Source organism: Rhinopithecus roxellana, chromosome 6 (genome assembly GCF_007565055.1).
Source record: "Rhinopithecus roxellana isolate Shanxi Qingling chromosome 6, ASM756505v1, whole genome shotgun sequence".
Lineage (NCBI taxonomy): Eukaryota > Metazoa > Chordata > Mammalia > Primates > Cercopithecidae > Rhinopithecus > Rhinopithecus roxellana.
This window is the reverse complement of record NC_044554.1, coordinates 126,554,618-126,578,118: the sequence shown is the minus strand read 5'-3', so window position 1 is coordinate 126,578,118 and position 23,501 is coordinate 126,554,618. Positions and strand designations below refer to the sequence as shown.

Below are 23,501 nucleotides of genomic sequence, written 5' to 3'. Positions count from 1 at the left end.
CCACAGATCCTTTCAACTTTCTCCCATTGTCTCAATAATGTCTTACTGTAGAGTCATGGATTACATTATCTTGTCCTGTCTCTCTAGTCTTCCTTAGTCTAGAACGTTTCCTCAATTTGTCTTTAACTTTCATGATTTTGACACTTTAGAAGACTATAGGCCAGATATTTGGTAGAATGTTCCTCAGCTGTGCCTATTTCCTCATGATAGAAGTTCTACATTATAGTCCTGGTGCTCTGTTCTTATGACATCTTTTTAGGTGGGACATTATTCTCATTTGTTCCATTACTGGGGATGTTCACTTCCATCACTCTATTAAGGTGGTGATAGAGTCCTTGTTAGGACTTTCCATTGTTAGGTTACTAATTTTTCCTTCTAATAGGCAGTTTTGGGGGAGGGACTTTGAAAGTTTGTAAATACAGTATTCCAGTGATCATCAAACTTGTAACTTGTTCCTTTTTAAAAAATATATAGCAGTGTGGACTAGTGGATTGTGACTCAGTAGGTTATAATTTGTAACTATTATTTTGATTCTCAGATTGTCCCATATTTGAACATGCAGAACCCCTTCAAGCTGTCTTCTGTGTCCTTTTGCCATGTCTCCATTATTCTTTGTGCAATTCCTAGCATTCTAGCACAAAGTGTATTCCAAACTGATTTTATACCTGAAGTCAGCCATTTCTCCAATGTGGTTTCTTTTTAGTGGAGAATGGTATTTAGAAGGCAAGGTCTTCACTCTGCTTATGTTTATTGCGTTTGGGATATTCCTGCTTCCAGACCCTCTAAGTGGAAGGAGCTAGGGATGTACAGGAGTGTGTGTGTGTGTATATGTATAAAACCATGGGTTCACACAGATGTCTCCAGTTGCAGTTCAACACCACTGGATTCATTCTAGTTTTTTCCCTTTCTACATCTGTTATTCCCTTCAATAGTGAGAAACCTGGCTTCCATTATCTTCAATGTATTGTCTATTTGCTCATCCCCCTTCCTAACCAATCTTTGCTGCTCCCAGCAGATGCCCTTCTCGCCCCACTTGGGCTCCACATTTTATGCCAGGCCACCCTCCCCTCCTCTAGTGTGGGTGACTTCTTCGTTCTGGCCAGGCTCTGACACACCAACCACACCATGCTACCCCTCTCGACGAATTCCCTCCTTGCTCTGCTTGGGCTTAGACACCTCATCTTAGACCTGGCGTGTCTTAAATTTTGACAGATACTCTCAAATTGCCTTTGAGAAGGGTTATGCCAATTTGTTTCCATCTACAGTTCACCTTTTCCCTCATAAGCTTGCTACACTAGATAGTAAACATTTTAGTCATTACTGACCTCATGAATGAAAAGTAATATTGTATCATTTTGATTTGGATTGATTTTTTTAAGTAAGATTAACCGTTATGTTTTTCTCTGAGCTGTTACCATCTTAATACTCACTTTCATTATCTGTAATATATGGCTAATAATATTTATTAGAGTCATGAAAGGATTACATTATTGTAATGGTTGGCCTGGGCTGCCATAACAAAATATCATAGACTGGGTGGCTTAAACATCAGAGATTTATTTTCTCACCCATTCTGGAGGCTGTGGAGTCCAAGATTAAAGTGTAGGTCGATATAGTTCTTGGTGAGGCCACTCTTCTTGCTTTGCACAAGGCTGCCTTTGTGCCGTGTTCTCTTGTGGTGGAGTGAAAGAGTGCATGCTCTCTGGTATCTCTTAAGGCATTAATCCCATCATGGGAGTCCCACCCTCAAGACCTCATTCAGTCCTGATTACCTCCCGAATACCGTCATATTGAGGATGAGGGCTTCAACATAATAATTTTTTGGGGGGGGATGGAGGGGCAAGGGTACAAAGATTTAGTCCAGAATAATGATGCATATGTAAACAGAGTCTGGCACAAAGTTGGTATTCAGTAAACATTAGTCTCCTTTCTTCTCTCCCCTCTAATGTACTTAGGAGTTTGGATTTTGGATGATGTTTAATATTTATTTAGAATTTGAGCTATGTCTGACATGTATTTAGTAATTTTGAATATATTCAAAATCAGGATTGTTAAATTTGTGAGTTATTTGGTGATTGACTTATTTTGCAGTACTAGAAACTTGTAAATTAAAAAAAATTACCATTAAATGTTTTTCCACAAGTACTTAAACAATAATGTGGTTATTCATAGAAAGACACATGAAATAGTAACGTACATTATTTAGGGGTACACACAGATTGGAATGAAAAACCCCCAAATCAAGATGCTGGTGCTTGGGAAGGGATAGTGAGAGGTGTGAACCAGGAAATTAAACACTGAAAAACTCTTTGAAAAACTGTTTGGTTAGCTATTTCATTGGTTCTATGGAATGAGCAAGCAGTAAGCAATTGTGGTTTAAGTAGTGTTTAATGTTACTACTTGGTTGTTAAACATTACTCATTGAAAGATGTGATGAACTGTGAAAACATTGAGAAGAAGATAAAAGTTTCAAAAACTGTGTACAGTTGATCCTTTAACAACATGGTTTGAAGTGTGAGGGTCCATTTATACAAAGATTTTTTTCAACTAAATGGGAAAAGGAAATAAGATATTTGCGGGAAATGAAACCCACATGTACAGAGGGCTGACTACCACTTGGCTGACCATGTTACCTGAGTATGCATAGATTTGAGTATACTTGGGCTGCCCTGGAACAAGTACCCCGAGTATACCGAGGGACAACTGTACTCTTTTTCATAAGTATTTAAAATTTACCAAATATCCTTAATCCTTTGTCTGGTTGTGTACTCTGTTGTACATGTAGTGTTTGGTGGAAATTGTTTTCTTTATATTCTAGGACATATTTCTCTACTCACCTCCCTCATCCCACAAGTTGCCTTTCCATAATTACCATGTAATAAAGGATTTATTCATTTGACATGTATTTGTTGAGTGTTTCCTATAAATCTGGTAGTGAAAAGTACGGAGAGAATGATATTAGCTGCCATTTATCAGTACTGAGTGCTTTACATACACAGTGTCATTGAGTCTTCATAGCTCTTTGAGGTATAAGTTTTATACCTAGGGATCAGCAAAATTTAATTTACCCAAGGTCACAGTTAATTAGAGGCTGTCCTGAGGCAAATTTGACTTCTATAGATATTTGTCTTTGAACTTAGTAAGTAGTAGTTGTCAAGAGAGAGAAGGAGCAGTGGTTTTAACACCAAGCTAGAGTGCTTTAGTATTTTGGAGGGGCTTATCCTGGGGTGGGACTCCAAGCCCTTTTCTCCCGACCCCCAATTAAACCAGAGCAACACTGCCTTTGTTTCTCTTACCTGTTGGGCTTCTGGGTAAGATGTAATTTGGTTTCTTTCAACTGGTAGTAAAGTGCAGTAGTAGTTCAAAAGAAACAGATTACTTCCAGTTACGTATGGTGTGAGGTAGCAGCCTTTGAATGGGGCTTTCAAATAGGAAAGGGTTTTTTTTGTTTGTTTCTGTTTTTGTTTTACTCTTGTTGCCCAGGCTGGAGTGCAATGGCGCGATCTCGGCTCACCGCATCCTCTGCCTCCCAGGTTCAAGCGATTCTCCTGCCTCAGCCTGAGTAGCTGGGATTACAGGCATGTGTCACCATGCGTGGCTAATTTTGTATTTTTAGTAGAGATGGGTTTCACCGTGTTGCCCAGGCTGATCTTGAACTACTGACCTCAGGTGATCTGCCCGCCTCGGCCTCCCAAAGTGCTGGGATTACAGGCCTGAGCCACTGCAGCTGACCAGGGGTTTTCAAAAGAAGGGAAAGGGTGTAGGTGCTTTGAAGTAAAAAATAAATGTGTGTGTATATTGTATTTGCTTGTGAAATAGTAGTTGCAAATGCAGGTAGTTTGTGGCCTAAGCATGGAAAGCTTTAAGCCTCTGACCAGTTTGGACTTAAAATCCTTAGCTAGATGCGAAGTGGTTTTTAAAATGTTTCATTTGTTTGTTTTGCTTATGACAGTGATACGTGTAAGTTTCCTGTAGACAATATGCTGAAACATTAACCCAGCAGAATTAATTTGAAAAGATAGAAAGACTAGAGTCAGGGAGGTTAATTAGCAAATTGTTGAAATAACTCAGGTGAGGACTAAGGGCGAGATAAATTATTCTTAGAAATGAAGTGAAGAGAATGATGCCACAGTAGTAAGGGAGGTAGAAGTGATGAAGCATTAGCAACTCGTTTGATATGGGGTGTTGAGAATAAGTAGAAATCTGGGGTTGTAATTTTGCCCGTGCGTGTCTAAGAATATGTATGGTAGAGTTGAGATTGGATGCCCTTGACTCAGTAATGTCAAGGGTAGATCAGAATGAGGGTACTGAGATGAGGTGAATCTAGGGCATGAGGGCTTGGAAAAGATGAGAGTAATGGCTTTTGTGAATTTTATGGAATTAAAAATAAAACCACAAATCTACCAGGTTCAAGAAGCCAAAGAAAAAACAAATAAATTTTTAAAAATTTACGCTGGAGAGGATGTGGAGAAATAGGAACGCTTTTACACTGTTGGTGGGAGTGTAAATTAGTTCAACCATTGTGGAAGACAGTGTGGTGATTCCTCAAGGGTCTAGAACTAGAAATAACCATTTGACCCAGCAATCCCATTACTGGGTTATACCCAAAGGATTATAAATCATTCTACTATAAAGACACATACACATGTGTGTTTATTGAAGCACTATTCACAATAACAAAGACTTGGAACCAACCCAAATGGCCATCAATGATAGACTGGTTAAAGAAAATGTGGCATGTATACACTGTGGAATACTATGTAGCCATAAAAAAGGATGAGTTCATGTCCTTTGCAGGGACATGGATGAAGCTGGAAACTGTCATTCTCAGCAAACTAACACAGGAACAGAAAACCAAACACCACATGTTCTCACTCATAAGTGGAAGCTGAACAATGAGAACACATGGACACAGGGAGGGGAACATCACACACTTGGGCCTGTCAGGGGATGGGGGTCAAGGGGAGGGATGGCATTAGGAGAAGTACCTAATCCATGTGGGACTTAAAACCTAGATGATGGGTTGATAGGTGCAGCAAACCACTGTGGCACATGTATACCTATGTAACAAACCTGCACGTTCTGCACATATATCCCAGAACTTAAAGTATAAAAAAAAAATCATAAATCAACAAAGAGAACCAACAAAGTGGAACCATTTTGTCAGACTTACATCTTTTTTAATTCTTGATGAAAATAATTGGGTTTGGATTTCCTTTTTAAAAAATGTAAGAATAGTTATGAATGATTATGAAGTTATTTTGATCCTTTGTTTCAGACTCTTTGCCACAAATAACTGAAAGCTCACCAACAGCCTGGTGATAAAAACATTGTTTATGACTTGCTTTTTGTTTGAAGTTCTTCACTAACATTTTTGGTCCTTGTTAGAGAAAATATAGTAGTAAAGTGGTACAGTGCTAGGTATTGATTTCTCAGTCACTGACTAGACATTAGATCTGTGGGGTATACGAGTGTTTGCATTATGATAACCTACAGAAGTGAAATTTTGAAAAAAAATAATTTGTTTCATACTCCCTCAGCAGCAGCACTTGTAAATTTATCTCAGAATCACTAGATATGGTGTGGCTTCATTATCATACTCATGAGGATAATGATGCTGTTTGTAAGTATTGCTGTTCTTTTACACACACCTATGATGGTGAACGTTCAATTTAGTATTTTTCTTTTCATGTAATGTTCTGTATATACTTGCATGTTTTGTATTTGAAGAATCTTGGTTGGAGATTAGGTTGTTTGTATTCAGAATACCTTTATTGTTATGGAATAAGAATTTGATGCTCTTGAAATTGGTGTAGAATAGAACATTTGCAACCCTATTTAGTATGAGTGGAATTTCCTTTTTACTTTTCTCAAAAATGCTGTATTTCATGCCTTTCAGAAATTTTGAAATGTATGTTGCAGAGTAGGGGAAAGTAAGTATTAAAAGAATTTTCTAAGTTGAGAGAAAATTCTTTTTGTACTTAAATGTCAAGGTGATACTTAGGTGAAGTGTGTGTGAGATCTTGGATAGCTCAGATTTTTTAAATTTAAAGCTAGTCACAGATGTAATTCTCAACTAGCCAAAGTGAAGAAAGCCCAATTTGGGACAACGTCTAAAATAAGAATTGCTAGAAACTTACGTATTAGGCATCTGTTACTGGTTATTTCCAATTCTGGACTTTTTAAAATGTAGATTTTTTTTTTTTTTTAACCAATACACATCTGGAGGCATACACATTGAAGTAAATACAGCTGTGGTTATTTACATAATTAATCACAATTCTGGCAATGCATTTAGTGTTTAAGGTAAAGTGTATGCTTTATAAGGCCATCCGCATATTGAAGGATGGCATTAGACATGAGGTATCATATCAGGTATCATGGGTATGTCATTGTGTGGTTATATTTTGTCCTTTTAAAAATTATTTCTGGAGTTAACCCTTTAAAACTGAGTGATTACAATTGCTTGATTGTCAGTGTAGTGTTAGAGTTGAAAATTAAAGCACAATTCAGAGATCCAAGAAAATGTCAGCTAAACCCAGAGATTACAATAATTACAGCTTTTTCATGTTATACATTGAGTAGAGTTTGTATGTATTGTAACTTACATATATTGTAACATATATGTATACTGTAGAGAATTTGTAAGTGTTGGAAATACTATTTTGGGGCATTGTACCTTCTATCACGTAAGCTTTTTGTGTAATATAGTTAAGTACATAATCCAGGTTAATAAACTCTTTAAAATATCTATCTAAAATAGATTATAGATTCTGGTTTGTCAGTGTTAGCACTGTTTTTCTTAATAGTGCTTATATTAATTTTAACTGCTTAATAAGTTGTAATAGAAAAGAGGCTATTTCTCAGATTCCTCATCTATGATAATTGTACATAGACATCAGTGCTTCTTACTGCTTAGGATAACGGTATTAAGGCTACAGAGTTTATCTAGATTTATCAGATAATTAACGAAGAATTTGGCCACCTCTTTCATCCTTGTTCACTCAGTAGTGTCATAACTATGAAGTACTGTATAGTAATATCAAAGAAATATAGAGCTATTGTTATGAATCTTTTTTATATGTTCTACCTAAAATGTTGCTCACAGTATTCTTTTTCCCCCTCTTCATGAGCCAGTTCCTTTTTCCTGGGACTTTATCTCTACTTTTTCCTTTCCTTTCCCTGCCATTAAAATAGCATGAGATGGTTATTAGAGGAGGGAGAGATGCTTTATGTTTGTTGTAAATGATCATCAGAGTTTAACTTTATAAACTAAAAAAATTGGCTGGGCGCGGTGGCTCACGCCTGTAATCCCAGCACTTTGGGAGGCCGAGGCGGGCAGATCACGAGGTCAGGAGAACGAGACCATCCTGGCTAACGTGGTGAAACCCCATCTCTACTAAAAATATAAAAAAATTAGCCAGGTGTGGTGGCGGACACCTGTAGTCCCAGCTACTCGGGAGGCTGAGGCAGGAGAATGGCATGAACCCAGGAGGTGGTGCTTGCAGTGAACCAAGATCGGGCCACTGCACTCCAGCCTGGGCGATAGTGCGAGACTCTGTCTGCAAAAAAAAAAAAAAATTGTACCATTCTTAAATATTTTTTCCCCTTTATAAGTCAAAAGAAGTACAGTCAACTTGAAGACATCACTTAATAGCTGTTGAAATTAACATTTTGAATCAAATCATAATTAGATGAAAAAAATTTGTTTCTTAAAAGATAGTTGCTTTAAAAGATAAGACTCTACAGTATTTTTCAAAGACTTACAAGGTTAGCAGAAAAGTGTCAAATATTATTTTATATTTCTGGCTTGAATCTTTTGACACATGATTATTTCCTTTTTAGGGACCAGTGCAGATGGAAGCAACCTACTTAACAGTTTAGGAAGCTGGTTAGTTGGAAGTGGTTCAAGCTGAGTAGAAAAATCTGCTTGTTGTCTTAGAACCTTGAAACAGTGCTGTTGTGATTTTGAGTTATGTCACCTCCTTTACTTAAGAATGTAGTATCTAGTCTTTATTTAAATTTTTTTTTGTAACATAAAACTCCATTGGATATCTTTTATAAAGACTCCTTAAAATAACTATAAAATAGATAATTTCTATTTCCAGGCTCAACCCGCATAGCATATTTAGAGCTTGAGATTTGAGGTTAGAGAATAGTGGTAATACATATATAGTTTCTCACCATTCTAAACAAAAGCTGAAATCTCAGTCTCAACCTCCTCTCTACCACTACCAAAGGGAGGAAGAAAATCTAGAAAACTAAAAACTACAATATTCTTCTTTATGCATATTTATGTTTATTCTTCCTTTAAAAATATAAATTTGTATCAGTTATATTAGGCAGATACTAGTGGTGGCTTACAGTTTGGTCTACTTTTAAATATTTGTATATAAGTTATCCTTGTGTTTTGCAGTTTTGAATTTCACTCTGGTATCTTCCTGCCACTCAACTTGCTTTAGGGTTGTTTTGTGTTGTGTTTTGAAAGATTGTGAAGTAGACCTTCTAAAAATGAGTACAAAGAAAAATCAGTAAAGTAAATATCCTCCTGAAATTGTAAGTTTTCATGGCAGGTAGGATTTTTTTGTATTAACTTCTATTTCAGATTATCTGCAAACTGAATAATTGAGAGAACTAGACAGCATAAACTCAGATTTAAGGAAGACACCATTTTCCATAGATACAGTTTTAGCTGTTTTTGAATTGTGAGTGTTCAGTAGCAAACTTTTCAGAGTTTTTGTAGTTGTGGAAATAATGTATGAGAAATATTTAGACAGCATCTGTTTCTATTTTTAGACTGGGCTGGCTTAGATGAAGATGAAGATGCACATGTCTGGGAGGATAATTGGGATGATGACAATGTAGAGGATGATTTCTCTAATCAGTTACGGTAAGTTTTAAGCCAGATTTTTATTGTAGTTCAGTATTAATTATAAGCATGGAATATGTAATTTACATAGATAATTAACCTCTTAAAAGCTACTTAATCTTTGAAATAGGTTTTTGAACTGTGTAAAGTAAGACATATTGTCTTCATCTCCTGTGATTCCAAACATGAACACTTTGAGTAATTGCCTACGAATTTTATTCTTTCTGGTCTTTTTATAAAGGTGTAAAATAGAAGCATATTTGCCATTTCTTATCCTTGGGAATTTAATTCTGTCAATGTTAATTTTCTACCAATATCAAATAACTCAGCAGAAATTAGAATCATAGAGTGCTGGGACCTAATAGACTGGTGATTCTCAAACTGGAATGGAGCTTGGGGTTGTGAGAATGTACTGTGTCATATTCATGTATAAATCTACTTGACTTCGTTTATTTATTGAGGTAAAATTCATATAACATAAAATTAAGCATTTAAAAGTGTACAGTTCAGTGGCTTCTAGTACATCCTCAATATTGTGCAACCATCATCTCTATTTAGTTCCAGTATTTTCAGCATCCCAAAAGGAAACAGTACTTACTAAGCAATCATTTCACACTCTTTCTTCCCTTAATCCCTGGCTGCTGCTGATCTGCTTTCTATCTGTAAGGATTGGCCTATTCTGGATGCTTCATATAAATGAAATCATATAATATTGTGACCTTGCGTGGGTATCTTTTTTCACTTTGCATAATGTTTTCAAGGTTCATTCGTGTTGTACCATGCATCAGTACTTCATTCCTTTTTATGACTGAATAATATTCCATGTACATGTTCCATATTGTATATTGTATTCCAATATATACTACTGTATGGATTTGCCACGTTATATATGTATTCATCAGTTGATGGACATTCAGACTGTTTCCACCTTTTAGCTATTGTGAATATGCTGCTATGAACATACATGTACATATATTTGAGTACCTGTTTTCAGTTCTTTTGAAAAAAAATTATATATATATAAACAGAAGTGGAATTGTTGGGTCATTTGTTAGTTCTATATTTAACTTTTTGAGGAACTGCCAAACTGTTTTCTACAGCAGTTGAACAATTTATGTCCTTACTAGCATTCGTACTAGCAGGGTGCGAAGGTTTCAGTCTCTCCACATCCTTGCCAAAACTTATTTTTCTTTTTTTGTTTTAAATTATAGCCATATTTTAATCTATTTTTTCTTTTGTTATTTGTGCTTTTGGTGTCATGTTTAATAATTCATTGGCAAATTCAGGGTAGTGAAGATTTATCTCTGTTTTCTTCTAAGAGTTTTAATAGTTTTTGCTCTTACATGGCAGTCTTTGCTTTGGATTAATTTTTGTATATGTTATGAAATAGGGCTTCAGCTCATTTTTCTGCATATAGATGTCTAGTCCTTCCAGCACCATTTGTTGAAGAGACTTTTTTCCCTCCTAATTTTATTTTGATTCAGCCTGTATTTATCTGTCTTGGCTATAAGAATAAATAGACTGTCATATACTTTGCTCAAGTAAAGATATAGAAGATGTATGTATTCCAGTCTTCTCATTTACTAGTCTAATAAGCTTGTACAAACACAAAGTGAAATAGTTTATAATACATTTTTAAACTTTGATTTCTAATAGTGATGCAGTAGCACCAGCTCCTACACTGCATTGTTTTTATTGGCTCTATATTTTAAAGACATTAAGAATTTTGCTGGAGACTGATAATAATTTTACCCGTTTACTTTATTCTCCTTTTTAGAAATAGTACAATTTACCTTTCACTGTTATACTGATACTTCTACAATTTTTCATTTCCGTTTCTCAAATATTGCTGACTGATTTTTGACATCTTTTGGTTCTTCCAGTACCCTGAGATGTAATTATCCAGAGCCTTGAGATTTTAAACTGCTTTAATGCAGTTATCTTACCTGTCTTAATAAGTTTTCAATTTTGTCTTAATAATGTTGTTTTTCCTTTTATAGTTTTGTGGACAAGATAAAAATGATAGCTGTTGAACAATAATCCTGCCTTTTAAAAAAAATCTGTTAATGTTACATCATCTGTTCCAGGCATTGGACCTGCTCTGTTTCATTCTTTATGATCAATATATGGCTCTTAAAAGCCCCTTCTCTTCTTTTTACAGATTTCAGTTTATTTTGAGGATCAGATTAATTCTATGTGTACAAGCTCATGCACTTTCTTTTTACATTTGTCTTTATTTCCTTCAAAAAATGAGCCATGTTAGAGAACACCCTACTAGCTTTTGAAAAATATGCATTCCCTTTTGTTCCTCCTTAGCATCGTTATGCTGTTAGACTATTTTCAGGTCTTCCAAATGCTATTGATCCCTACTCTGTGTTCTTAATCACATGTCAGAGTTTTTTTCCTGGTATGTTTTTGACATTTTTAAGTTGAGGCTAAATAAGTTTTCTTCCTTTGACATTCAAAATAGTCAAATTCCTTTGAAGTTTTGTTTCTTTTGTGTCTTTCATTAGTACTTTCCTCTTAAAACTAATTGATACATTATTGAATACTGTAATTTTTACCAAGAAACTTTCGGTAGTAAATGTATTGATAATTAGATTTCACATCATTACATGTTGCCTTTTTCTTGGTTTTGAAATAGAACATTATATTTTTGTGGCTTACTGTTTTTATAATACACCCCCACAGTGCTGTTATGTACTCTGTTGTGTTTCTGCTTTTAGGTTTGTGGATTTCTGTAGGTATATCAATCTATTTTTGTTGTTTTTGGTGGTGGTTTTTTGCCTGAGGTATATAAATCTTGATGTCTCCATTAGTGAATAAGATTTTTCCTTTTATTTCCCCATTTGAGTCATGAGTTTTTTCCTCACTAAGATTGTTGCTCCATTGCCAGTGGTGTCAAATAGAACTTACTTTAGTGATGGAAATGTTCGAGAAGCTGCTGTATACAAGCAGTCCAGTTACATTTGGCTATTGAGCACATGAAATATGGCTAGTGCAGCTAAGGGACTGAATTTTTTGTTTTATTTAATTAAAATAGCCACGTATGCCATATTGAATAACACAGCCTCCGACAATCCTTGCTTTAAAAAATTTATCTTGATTAAAAAACTCACACAAAGTTATTCTTCCTAATCTTTTCTGTAAAGTACATGGAAACCCCTAACATAGTATCAATAAGCCATGGTAACGAATGGGGTTTACTGTTTTCTGATGTTATTTCGTCCTAATCCTATTTAACAGTGGAGAGGCATCTCAGACTCGAGTGTGAATCAGACTGCCAGGGTTCCAACCCAAGATCTGCCTCCTCTTTAGCCATATGAACCTTGGGCAAGTCACTTAGCCTTTGTGTGACCTACTTTTCTCACACATAAAATTCATATGATAATTAGTGCTTTACTGCTAGAGTTATTATAAGATTTAAGTGATTTAATATGTGTAAAGTGCTTAGACTATGGTGTGTGTTAAATAAAAACTATCCATGTAGCAGGCCACCCACTTTCCACATTCTGCTTTCTCTTTCCGTGTAATTACCTTTAACAGATAGAAGTAGAAAGAGTAAGGCCAGTTTGTGCTTCCAGGTAACTCGAAGTCATTCTGTTTTTGCGGCTTTTGATATCATTTGTTTCTTTATATATTAGGAGAAATAGGTAGTAGTATGATTTTCTCAACCCTATTTCATGTCTTACATAAAAACTCTTTAAGAAGCCAGTATAGGCCGGGCGCGGTGGCTCACGCATGTAATCCCAGCACTTTGGGAGGCCAAGGCAGGTGGATCACAAGGTCAGGAGATTGAGACCATCCTGGCCAACAGGGTGAAATCCCATCTCTACTAAAAATACAAAAAAATTAGCTGGGCATGGTGGTGGGCGCCTGTAGTCCCAGCTACTCGGGAGGCTGAGGCAGGAGAATGGTGTGAACCTCAGAGGCGGAGCTTGCAGTGAGCTGAGATTGCGCCACTGCACTCCAGACTGGGTGACAGAGCGAGACTCTGTCTCAAAAAAAAAAAAAAAAAAAGCCAGTATAGTTCCTGATTTACCAAATCTGATATAGCCATTGTCATAAAGCTGAGTAGTTTCTTGAATAGTAAGAGGACTTTTCAAACCTACTAGTGGCCATTAGTCTTTTTTCTTATTTTCTTGCACAAAGACTGCTGCTGTTTTTGTTTCAGATGGTGTATGTTCACTGTGTGTGTTGTATGATATTACAGTTGTGCTGGGGTTTTCTGTTTTTGTCTTTGTTGATTTTTCCATTCAGCAGCCTCACGATTACTAGTGTTTTTGTTTTGTACTTGGTGGCCTCAATTTTTTTCTTTGGTTTTTTAAATTCTAGCAAAGAATCTTTCATCTTCTCTAAGAATTTAGCTGATAGAGAAGCATTTCATCATCTCGTTTGTGTTCGTAAACAATTTATACAGCCACTTGGTGACCAGCCACCTCCCATTAGGAAGGCCAATAGACACAAACCTGAAGGACAGATTTGGTATACTTGTTACTTAAATTGTAGGTTGAACTTTGGGGTTTTTTTGTTCATTTGTTTGTTTTTCTTGCTGCTGTTAAAGTGAATATTCTACAGAGTAAAGTGTAAAATTTTAGCATGAGATAAAATTCAAAGACAGTTACCACATTCCCCAAAGACTGGCAACAAGAGTTTTTGTATGAAACATTTGAATTTTCTGTGATCATCAGAAATAGAATCTTTTAGCTTTTCCTTTCAGCCTTGATTGTTATTTTAATGTATACTACATTACATTTGTATAACTTTCTCTCGTTTAGCTCTCAAAACAATGGAGATAAGTTGTTATAAATGAAGGACAGATACTATAATCTCCAGTTTCCTGAGGGGTGGAGGAAGGGCCCAAAGGAAGCAATTTGTTAGCAAAGGAAGGGCCAGAGTCAGAGACTTGCACTGAGCTCTTGACTCCTAATCCAGTGTGTATACCACCAGCCCGTACTATACCCTAGCAGAAGACAAGGATGATTCATTTGAACAATCTGTGGCCTTGATACTATAATCTCCAGTTTCCTGAGGGGTGGAGGAAGGGCCCAAAGGAAGCAATTTGTTAGCAAAGGAAGGGCCAGAGTCAGAGACTTGCACTGAGCTCTTGACTCCTAATCCAGTGTGTATACCACCAGCCCGTACTATACCCTAGCAGAAGACAAGGATGATTCATTTGAGCAGTCTATGGCTTTGATATAATTTATGGAAATTAGTTCACTGTTTGTATTCTAAATAACTAAAAATTTTAGGAAAGCAAAGGAGTTTTGAGAAATGAATACTAAATACTATACATTATTCCTGTCGTGTGTTTGCATTGGAATAGTGTGGTGGTGTCTAAGCCAAATTTACTTGAGAACAAATGTCTGTCTTGTTGGATGTAATGATGTAAAGCATATTAATCATACTTTAAATTTACTCAGTGTTTTATCATGGATTAGCCATCTAATAATTTTGTCATAAACTTTTATCTGAATTGAGGCAAATAAGTTGTGGTGATATTTGGAATGGTAGTTTAAATAGTTTGAAGTTGATGACATAGCTAAACTTTTTTGTACAAATATTTAAGGCAGATCAACAATTGCAGATGACATTCTCAATATATGACTAATCTTTAGATTGGACAAATTATTTGAAATTTTAAAAAAAGTATCTTTATGTTTGTATGTTCATGCTAGTATAAACTTTTGGGATTTTCATTCATACTTAAAATCAGGAAAGTAAAGTCTTGTTTAATATTCCATGACTTATTTTTTGTATTTATTTTACATATATGGTTAATGCAGAAAATTTTCACACACTTTTAAATTTGATTACTAATATATATGTATATATTTTGGTTAGAGCAATAGATATATGTCAATATGGAAAGCAATCTGTTTATTCTTTCTGCATATTACAACAGTAATACAATAATACCTGTAATGATCATTATAAAATCCGGTTTGATAGTGATGTATACTTTCTCTGAGGTTAATTAGTTTCAAAACTTATGTTTAAATATATATTAGGAACAGAACATTCATATGGCATTTGGAAAGTATTTGAAGGATAGCAGTAACTCCTTCACATTTCTTCTACAAATAGAGTTATAAGACAATTAAGGAAGATAAAATATAAGTTAACTAATGGAAAAAGCAAAATTTTAAGTATTATATTGACTCATATCCAATTTTCTTACGTAGTTTTTTCTTCAGAGACAAAGATAAAACTATTCAGTGGTATTGTAAACTGATGTCTCAGGCATAGCTCGTTTATTTGTTTATTTACTGTATTATTTCTGAAGGAATGTTATTAAAGAATGCCTGATGATGTTCTTTCTGTTTTATCGTAGAGCTGAACTAGAGAAACATGGTTATAAGATGGAGACTTCATAGCATCCAGAAGAAGTGTTGAAGTACCCTAAACCTGACCTGCTTAATATTAGTTCTAGGATAGAGAACCCAGGATGGGACACTAAAAAAATGTGTTTATTTCATTATCTGCTTGGATTTATTTGTGTGTTTGTAACACAAAGAATAAATGTTTTGATATAATCTTGTTTGGTTCAGAAGTCTTAATCTTTGCCCCTAATCAATTTTCTTCTCATGCTTTTCCAAAACCTTATTATATATAGATGGTAAAATTGCATATTATGAAACTTTTTTTTTTAATGTTAACTGAGTGAGGCTCAGGTTAAATGATCTGGAGTAGATTTCATGTGATTCCCAATTCAGTACTTTTCTTAAACAACATCAATTAATTGTTACTTCTGTTTTATAAGGAATTTCTTTTACATCATGTTGAACCTTAATCTCTTCAGTATTTTGATAGCTTAGGCAACATTTGCTGACATTTATAAGGTGACCTTTCAAAACCTGTGTTTTAAAAATATTAATCATTTTAAATTGCTGTAATTTACTTGGTTCCTGAGCCATTAATAATATTATTAATGGTGATTAGCGTATTATTGGTACTTAAAGTCCAAAGTAGTTTAATCACAGTTCTAAGAATGGTATCTTCTATTAAAATTGAGGAAGTGGGCTGAAGATACTTTATCAACAAGTGCATATTTTCAGGTACTACATAGCAGGCTTATTTAGTACAACTGAGTTTTCACAGCGTGATAGCTGTTGCCGCATCTGCTTTTGTGAATGGGAGATTTAATTTGATTTGTAAAGGATTCTTTGTGATGACTTAAAAGTACGGGATATTTTTTAGGAATATTTTCAAATGTAAATGTTGTTACTAAGAACTACAATCAATCTGTAATGTTGAGTAATTTCAAATGTAAAATTTATGTAACATTGCAGTGCAGACACCAAAATAGGGGTTGGTGGCCTGGAATACAAGTTATACTTCAAAATGATTTTGAACATAAGACAAGCATAAACCTACCTTGCCTGCCTAACAGAACTGCTAGATGATCAAATGGAATAAGGAACACCAAAGAACTTTGGAAAGTATAAAAGTTTTGAATGGATGAGTGGTATTTTTATAAATATGATGAAGGACAAGCAGCCATGTTAATGTTGTAACATGCTAGGAAGTATTTTGATGTGCATTTTCTCAGTATTTTGGTCTGTGGTTACAGGATATGGTCACCCTAACAATGTCAGATTACTGACACTACTAAGTGATGGCCTGAATGATGTCCACTTGATGTGATGATTTTAAATTGTTGAGGTATAATTTCGAAACCTCAGAGGAGTTGAGCAGAGGCTTTAATGGGTTATTTGTAGTTATCCAGTGTTTTGTCCTTAATTAAATATCAAAATTTAGGTAGTTGTTGTTAAGGATTGGGTACCTGAAAATTGGTATTTGGCATCAGGATGATAAAATACATCCGAAGTAGGAAAGGAGATTAGTCAGGCAGATGAAAAAAAATTATTATTTGAAATTTTACGATTTATAGATTTCTCTCATTTGACCTTCACAGTGACCCACCCTGTGAAGCAGGGAGGAGAGGCCTATTTATTGTAAACATTTTGTCAAACAGAAAACAGTCTCACAGTAAGGAAGTAAAAGGGCCCAGGATTGCAGTGGCTAATAGGAGGCATATAAAGAGCTAGAATCTAGGTTTCTGGACTTTTGGGTTTCTTGCATGATATTTTGGAAAGTGCATGAGTTCTGATGTTACTTCAAGGTTTGACTCATAATTAGACCACTTATTAGTTGTGTGTTAAGTTTCAGAACAGCCTGTTAACTGTTTTCCTGTTCTATAAAATGGAAAGAATCCCTGCAGGGTTGAGCTGAAGATTAGCATGTGATAATCAAGTAATCAAATTAATTTATTTATTTATTTATTTATTTATTATTGAGCCATGCTACCACTTATATGGAAGTTGCCTTACCTCCCCTTAATAACTGATGTTTATATGTACCAGACATTGTTGTCAGCTATTTATATGTGTTAATCTTCACAACAACCCTGAGATAGGTAACGTTATGGTGTGCATTTCATATATGAAGAAAAGCACCAAGATTCTGAATAATTTGCCCATAGTCACTCAGGAAGTGGTTCCAAACAAAACAAAAAAACCGTCTTCAATGGAAGGGTCTCTTCTACACAACTTAGGGTTTCTCTTTCAACAGCACTTAATATAGTCTCACATAAATGCTCCTTAAATTTTAGTTGAGTAGATACACAGAACAAATGAAGGTTATTGCAAATTTGCTTCATGGTAGAAGTTTTTGTTGATACAGACATAAATGTTTCTGTTAGCGATGACTCCCTTTTTTCCCCTGTAGTTTTTCATAATTATTTTCCAAAACTCAGTTGTGTTTGAAATCAAATTGTAGATGTAATAATGGTCAGTATTTTTCATTAGGCCTTGGCATAGAATTGCTGTAGGGGATGCCATGTCCATTCTATTCCCACTAAAAGTTTAATTTAGAGGACTATCATAATGAGCCAACTCCCTTTTGAAAGATTGAATGTTATATTATTAATACTTTCTACACCATGTTGTCGTCTGCACTGTATATTTTTAAACATATCCTTCCTGTTCCACACTTCTCATTTTGAGAGAGGTAACACATCCCACCCACTTGGCAGAGAGCTTACAACACCACCCTCTTTCCACCCATACACATGATGCTGGGGACTGGATTTTCCAGCTACCTTAATGGCTCCTATTGCACTCTGCCTTTAAGTCTCCTGAGTTTACTTCTTGCTGTACCCATATGTTCTCTTGAGTAATCTCACAAGTGTCAGCTGTTTTAAACAAATTCCACATGTATGATTTCATATCTCTTCTGTTTTGGCCTGTCCCTGAAACTCTGATCTCATATATTCAGCTAACAACTTGATTACCTCTCCATGTCTGAGTATGTTAAAATTAACTTGTTTGGAAGCCTTCATTATCCTTTTCAAACCTGATCTTTCCTCCAGTCTTCCCCACCTCAGTAAATACACCCACATCCAACCCAATTGTTTAAGCCAAAAATACAGAAACTTACTGAATCTTCTCTTCTCCCAATACCCAATCCATTGGTGAGTCCTATCAACTCTACCTCAAATGTATATTTCATGTAGTTAGTACACTGCTTGCCTTTTCCATTCTTCCCTTCCCCTTTCCTGTTGAATACTCATCTCCCCTGCCCCACCAACCCTTAGATATCCGTCCTTCTTTCACATGGGCCATGTGACTCAAGGCAAGCCAACACCATTCCCAGCTCAGGGTGAGGTCTGCTTCATCTTAAGCCAATCTTAGTAATCCTGTGCCCTGTGCAAGTGATTGGATACAAGGATGGACAGCTTTAAGTAAATTTGGGGCAATGAATCCAAAGGAGGGCTAGGAGCATCTGACCTGCTTCATAAAATAGCACATAAAGCCAGCCTTTCCCTCCAAATATAAATAAGGGAGCATCTTGTCTCAATTGCTAGTGACAGTCATATAATAGCTATTCCAATTTGAGGGTGAAGATTAGAAAGTCTGGAAGAGGATTCTTTAATGATGTCGTTGAGCTTGCTCTAGGACTAGGCTTCCTGTGAAACCAGCCTACACATGTCCTTTTTATTTTTATTTATTTATTTATTTTTTTTAATTTAAGTTCTGAGGTACATGTTCAGAATGTGCAGGTTGGTTACATAGGTATACATATGCCATGGTGGTTTGCTGCACCCATCAACCTATCATCTACATTAGGTATTTTCCTAATACTATCCCTCCGCTAGTCCCCAACCCCCTGACAGGCTCCAGTGTGTGATTCCCCTCCCTGTGTCCATGCATTCTCATTGTTCAGCTCCCACTTACGAGTGAAAACATGCGATGTTTGCTTTTCTGTTCTTGTGTTAGTTTGCTGAGAATGATGGTTTCAAGCTTCATCCATGTCCCTGCAGAGGACATGAACTGATCTTTTTTATGGCTGCATAATATTCCATGGTGTATATGTGCCACATTTTCTTTATCCAGTCTATTATTGATGGCCATTTGGGTTGGTTCCAAGTCTTTGCTATTGTGAACAGTGCCGCAATAAACATACGTGTGCATGTGTCTTTATAGTAGAATGATTTATAATCCTTTGGGTATATACCCAGTAATGGGATCACTGGTTCAAATGGTATTTCTAGTTCTGTATCCTTGAGGAATCGCCACACTGTCTTCCACAATGGTTGAACTAATTTACACTCCCACCAACAGTGTAAAAGCGTTCCTATTTCTCCACATCCTCTCCAGCATCTGTTGTTTCCTGACTTTTTAATGATTGCCATTGTAACTGGCGTGAGGTGGTATCTCATTGTGGTTTTGATTTGCATTTCTCTAATGACCAGTGATGAGCACTTTTTCATGTTTGTTGGCCACATAAATGTCTTCTTTTGAGAAGTGTTTGTTCATTTCCTTTGTCCACTTTTTGATGGGGCTGTTTTTTTCTTGTAAATTTGTTTAAGTTCTTTGTAGAGTCTGGATATTTATCTATCCAAGGATAGACAAAAGATACAATTTCTCCTTTGTCAAATGGATAGACTGCAAAAATTTTCTCCCATTCTGTAGGTTGCCTGTTCACGCTGATGATAGTTTCTTTTGCTGTGCAGAAGCTCTTTGGTTTAATTAGATCCCATTTGTCAATTCTGGCTTTTGTTGCCATTGCTTTGGTGTTTTAGTCATGAAGCCTTTGCTCATGCCTATGTCCTGAATGTTATTGCCTGGGTTTTCTTCTAGGGTTTTTATGGTTTTAGGTCTCAAAACAGTAAGAGCTATTTGTGACATACTCACAACCAATATCATACTGAATTGGCAAAAACTGGAAAACCGGTACAAAACAAGGATGCCCTCTGTAACCACTCCTATTCAACATAGTATTGGAAGTTCTGGCCAGAGCAATCAGGCAAGAGAAAGAAATAAAGGGCATTCAAATAGGAAGAGAGGAAGTCAAATTTTCTCTCTTTGCAGATGACATGATTGTATATTGAGAAAACCCCATCATCTCAATCCAAAATCTCCTTAAGCTAATGAACAATTTAAGCAAAGTATCAGGATACATAATCAACGTGCAAAAATCACAAGCATTCCTATACAACAAGAACAGATAAAAAGAGAGCCAAATCATGAGTGAACTCCCATTCACAATTCCTGCAAAGAGAATAAAATACCCAGGACTGCAATTTACAAGGGATGTGAAGGACCTCTTCAAGGAGAACTACAAACCACTGCTCAAGGAAATAAGAGAGGACACAAACAAATGGAGAAACATTCCATCCTCATAGATTGGAAGAATCAATATTGTGAAAATGGCCATACTGCCCAAAGTACTTTGTAGATTCAATGCTGTTTTCATCAAACTACCTTTGGCTTTCTTCATAGAATTGGAAAAAACTACTTTAAATTTCATATGGAACCAAAAAAGAGCCTGCATAGCCAAGACAATCCTAAGCAAACAGAACAAAGCTGGAGGCATCACACTACCTGACTTCAAACTATACTACAAGGCTACAGTAACCAAAACAGCATGGTACTGGTACCAAAACAGATATATAAACCAGTGGAACAGCACAGAGGCCTCAGAAATAACACCACATATCTACAACCATTTGATCTTTGACAAGCCTGACAAAAACAAGCAATGGGGAAATGATTCCCTATTTAATAAACAGTGTTGTGAAAACTGGCTAGCCATACACAGAAAACTGAAACTGGGATCCCTTACACCTTATACAAAAATTAACTCAAGATGGATGAAAGACTTAAACGTAAGACCTAAAACCAAACGTACTTATTTAAGACATCTTAGGTTGGTTGTTTTGTTACTTGTACCCAGAAATAGCTGAACTGATAAATTGAGTATCTACACTACTAGTGTTAGTACTACCACTATTGCTTATTAGGATTTACTACAATTATTACCTAGCTGGTCTCCCTGCTGCTTCTCTTTCTGCCCTCTAATCTAAAAAAACACCACATTGTTAAAATTTAGATCATGTCACCGTTTTCCTTAAATACTGTCAGTACTTAAAGCAGCACAAAATCTAAACTACTTGTAAAGCCCAATGTAGTCTGGCTCCTGCCAATCTTATTGACACACACCATTTGATTTTCAGTATTGCCATATTTTGATCACTTCTGAAGAGTAAATCAAAGATAAATCACCCAAGCAGAAAGTGATTAAACTACATGCAGTCGCTTGAACATGCAAAGGCTAGGTGCTTTTGCACCAGTTGTTCCCTGGGATGCTTGCCCTCCTCATCCACTTAAGTCAGGCCTTCCTGATCATTTAAGCTAAGGTATCTACTTGGTTGTTCTACAACATGACCTCCTAAAAATTGCTCTCCAATACTGCCTGATTTTTTTGTTCACTGCTGTTGCATTGCAATGGCCAACTCCTTGTGTGTCAGAAACTAATGACAAACAGTAGCCAGAATATTGATTTCATTTTGCTCTCCACATATTTGCATAGAGGGTTGATGGGTTGTCAAAAAGGTGGATACAAGGATAAATTCCATTTTATATTAGCTATAGCTTTAATTCACTGGTCAGGTAGAATTCGCTATAATGTTATCTGATTCCTCTTTAGCTGTCATGAAATTGAAGAAAACTTATACTCCTACCCTCTTTGTTACCCTTGTAAGATGACTTTCTTAGACTAGGTGACTATTAGAGAAAGTCTTGTCACTTCTCACCGATGAGGATAGTATTTAGAATTACAGGAAGAACCATTAGCTAACATTCCAGTGGTGCACAAAACATTTAAAACTCTAGATTATCATCTTCACCTGGGCCAGCACACCCCTGTTTACAATGTAACGTTGTGTGTTTCTCCTCTTAGTTACTGTTTTTGTTGTTGGTTGTGTTTATTAATGGTTTTCTGTTATAGACAGTATTCCTTAAAAGTAGAACTCCCATTGTATTCATGTTTATATCCCCTTGTCTTACTGTGGGTTGTCTCAGAAGCAACTTAGAATAGAAATAAGGATTCAAATGTGAGTATTTTATTACAGAAGTGCTAGGGGAATGGGGAAGTGAGTCAGGAAAGAGAAAGCTAAAAAAGAGTATATATCTAGCAAGTTCACCATAGGCAATTCAACTTCAGTTCCACCTGGGAACTCTAGGAGGCTATATACAACATATCTTAAGAGTTATTCTGTCCTAAGGGAGGCAAGCCAGAGTATTTATCAACTCGTCAGCCATTGGTTGAGAGTTACTTGGGAAAATCCCTCAGTATCTTCTGGTATGACCCATGTGTAGGCAGGGTAGGCTCTGGCTACCATAGGAAGTATTCAGACAGAATTACAGTCGCTGGCAGCTGAAATTGGAGCTTTCCTGCCTGGAAGTGGTAAATGATGAAGAAATAAGGGCAGGGCACCAATCGCATCTGCTACATCACTTGGTGTGTCTTAAATATTTGCTATAAAGTGAATCTTGAAACCATTGAATCAAGAGATCAGAAGGATGATTGGCAGAATCAGCATAGATTAAGAAACAGTAGAGACCTTTTATAACAGTGAGAGGTGGGCTTTGCCTTCCTTCTTGATTGTGAGTCACAAATCCATGTAATAAGTCATTTCATATCTAATTGTGCCTAGACAATTTAAACCTTATATCCTGCCAAAAGAGGTCAATCGGATCACTAACGACTAAGAAATACACTTTTTTTGTTGCTGCCTATGGTGAAATGTCTTTCAGAAAAACCTTCATTGCTTTTTGCTTTGACTCAAAATATGGCATCATTAAAGCTCAATAACTATTCAACAAATCGATCACCAAGATTAATCTCTTATTTAAGGTATAAATGATGTGCTTTTGTCTATGTTAGGGTTCCTAAATAAAGATTTAACAAAGATGTTTTAATTTTTCAAAGCTCGTACTCAAAAACAAAGACTCATGGTTGGTATTTTATGTGTAGAAATCCATGGTCCAAGTTAATAGGATGTGTCTTAATGATTTCGATGATGATATTTCAAAGTAGTGGAATGGACGGGACAGTGATTTTATGAGAAAAGCAATTGCTTCTTTTTGCTAAAGCTAAGAAGGCCACTACAATGAGCCACAGAGATGACAATTTGTGTTTATGTCTTTTATATCTTTCAGCAGTTACTTCTTTGGTGATTAAAAAAGGCATGTGCAAAATTATTTTGGTTTCAGAGACATATACATCATTCCTCTTAAGTAAGACAGTTAAAAAAAATAAAGCTATTGATTTATATATTGAAGAA

General features: G+C 35.9%; 1 protein-coding gene across 2 annotated transcripts in view; it reads left to right on the top strand.

Annotated features, from left to right (window-relative positions):
- Window positions 1–23,501, top strand: part of SEM1 (SEM1 26S proteasome complex subunit) — a 36,994-nt gene that overhangs the window by 6,809 nt on the left and 6,684 nt on the right. The window contains exons 2-3 of one of the 2 annotated variants that reach the window (XM_010356274.2): window positions 8,797–8,890; window positions 15,204–15,413. In XM_010356274.2, the coding sequence (XP_010354576.1) occupies window positions 8,797–8,890; window positions 15,204–15,246 (137 nt within the window). In that variant the 3' untranslated portion in view covers window positions 15,247–15,413. Of the gene's footprint in view, window positions 1–8,796; window positions 8,891–15,203; window positions 15,414–23,501 lie in introns of those variants that run through there. The other variant, XM_010356273.2, reaches the window with a different exon arrangement.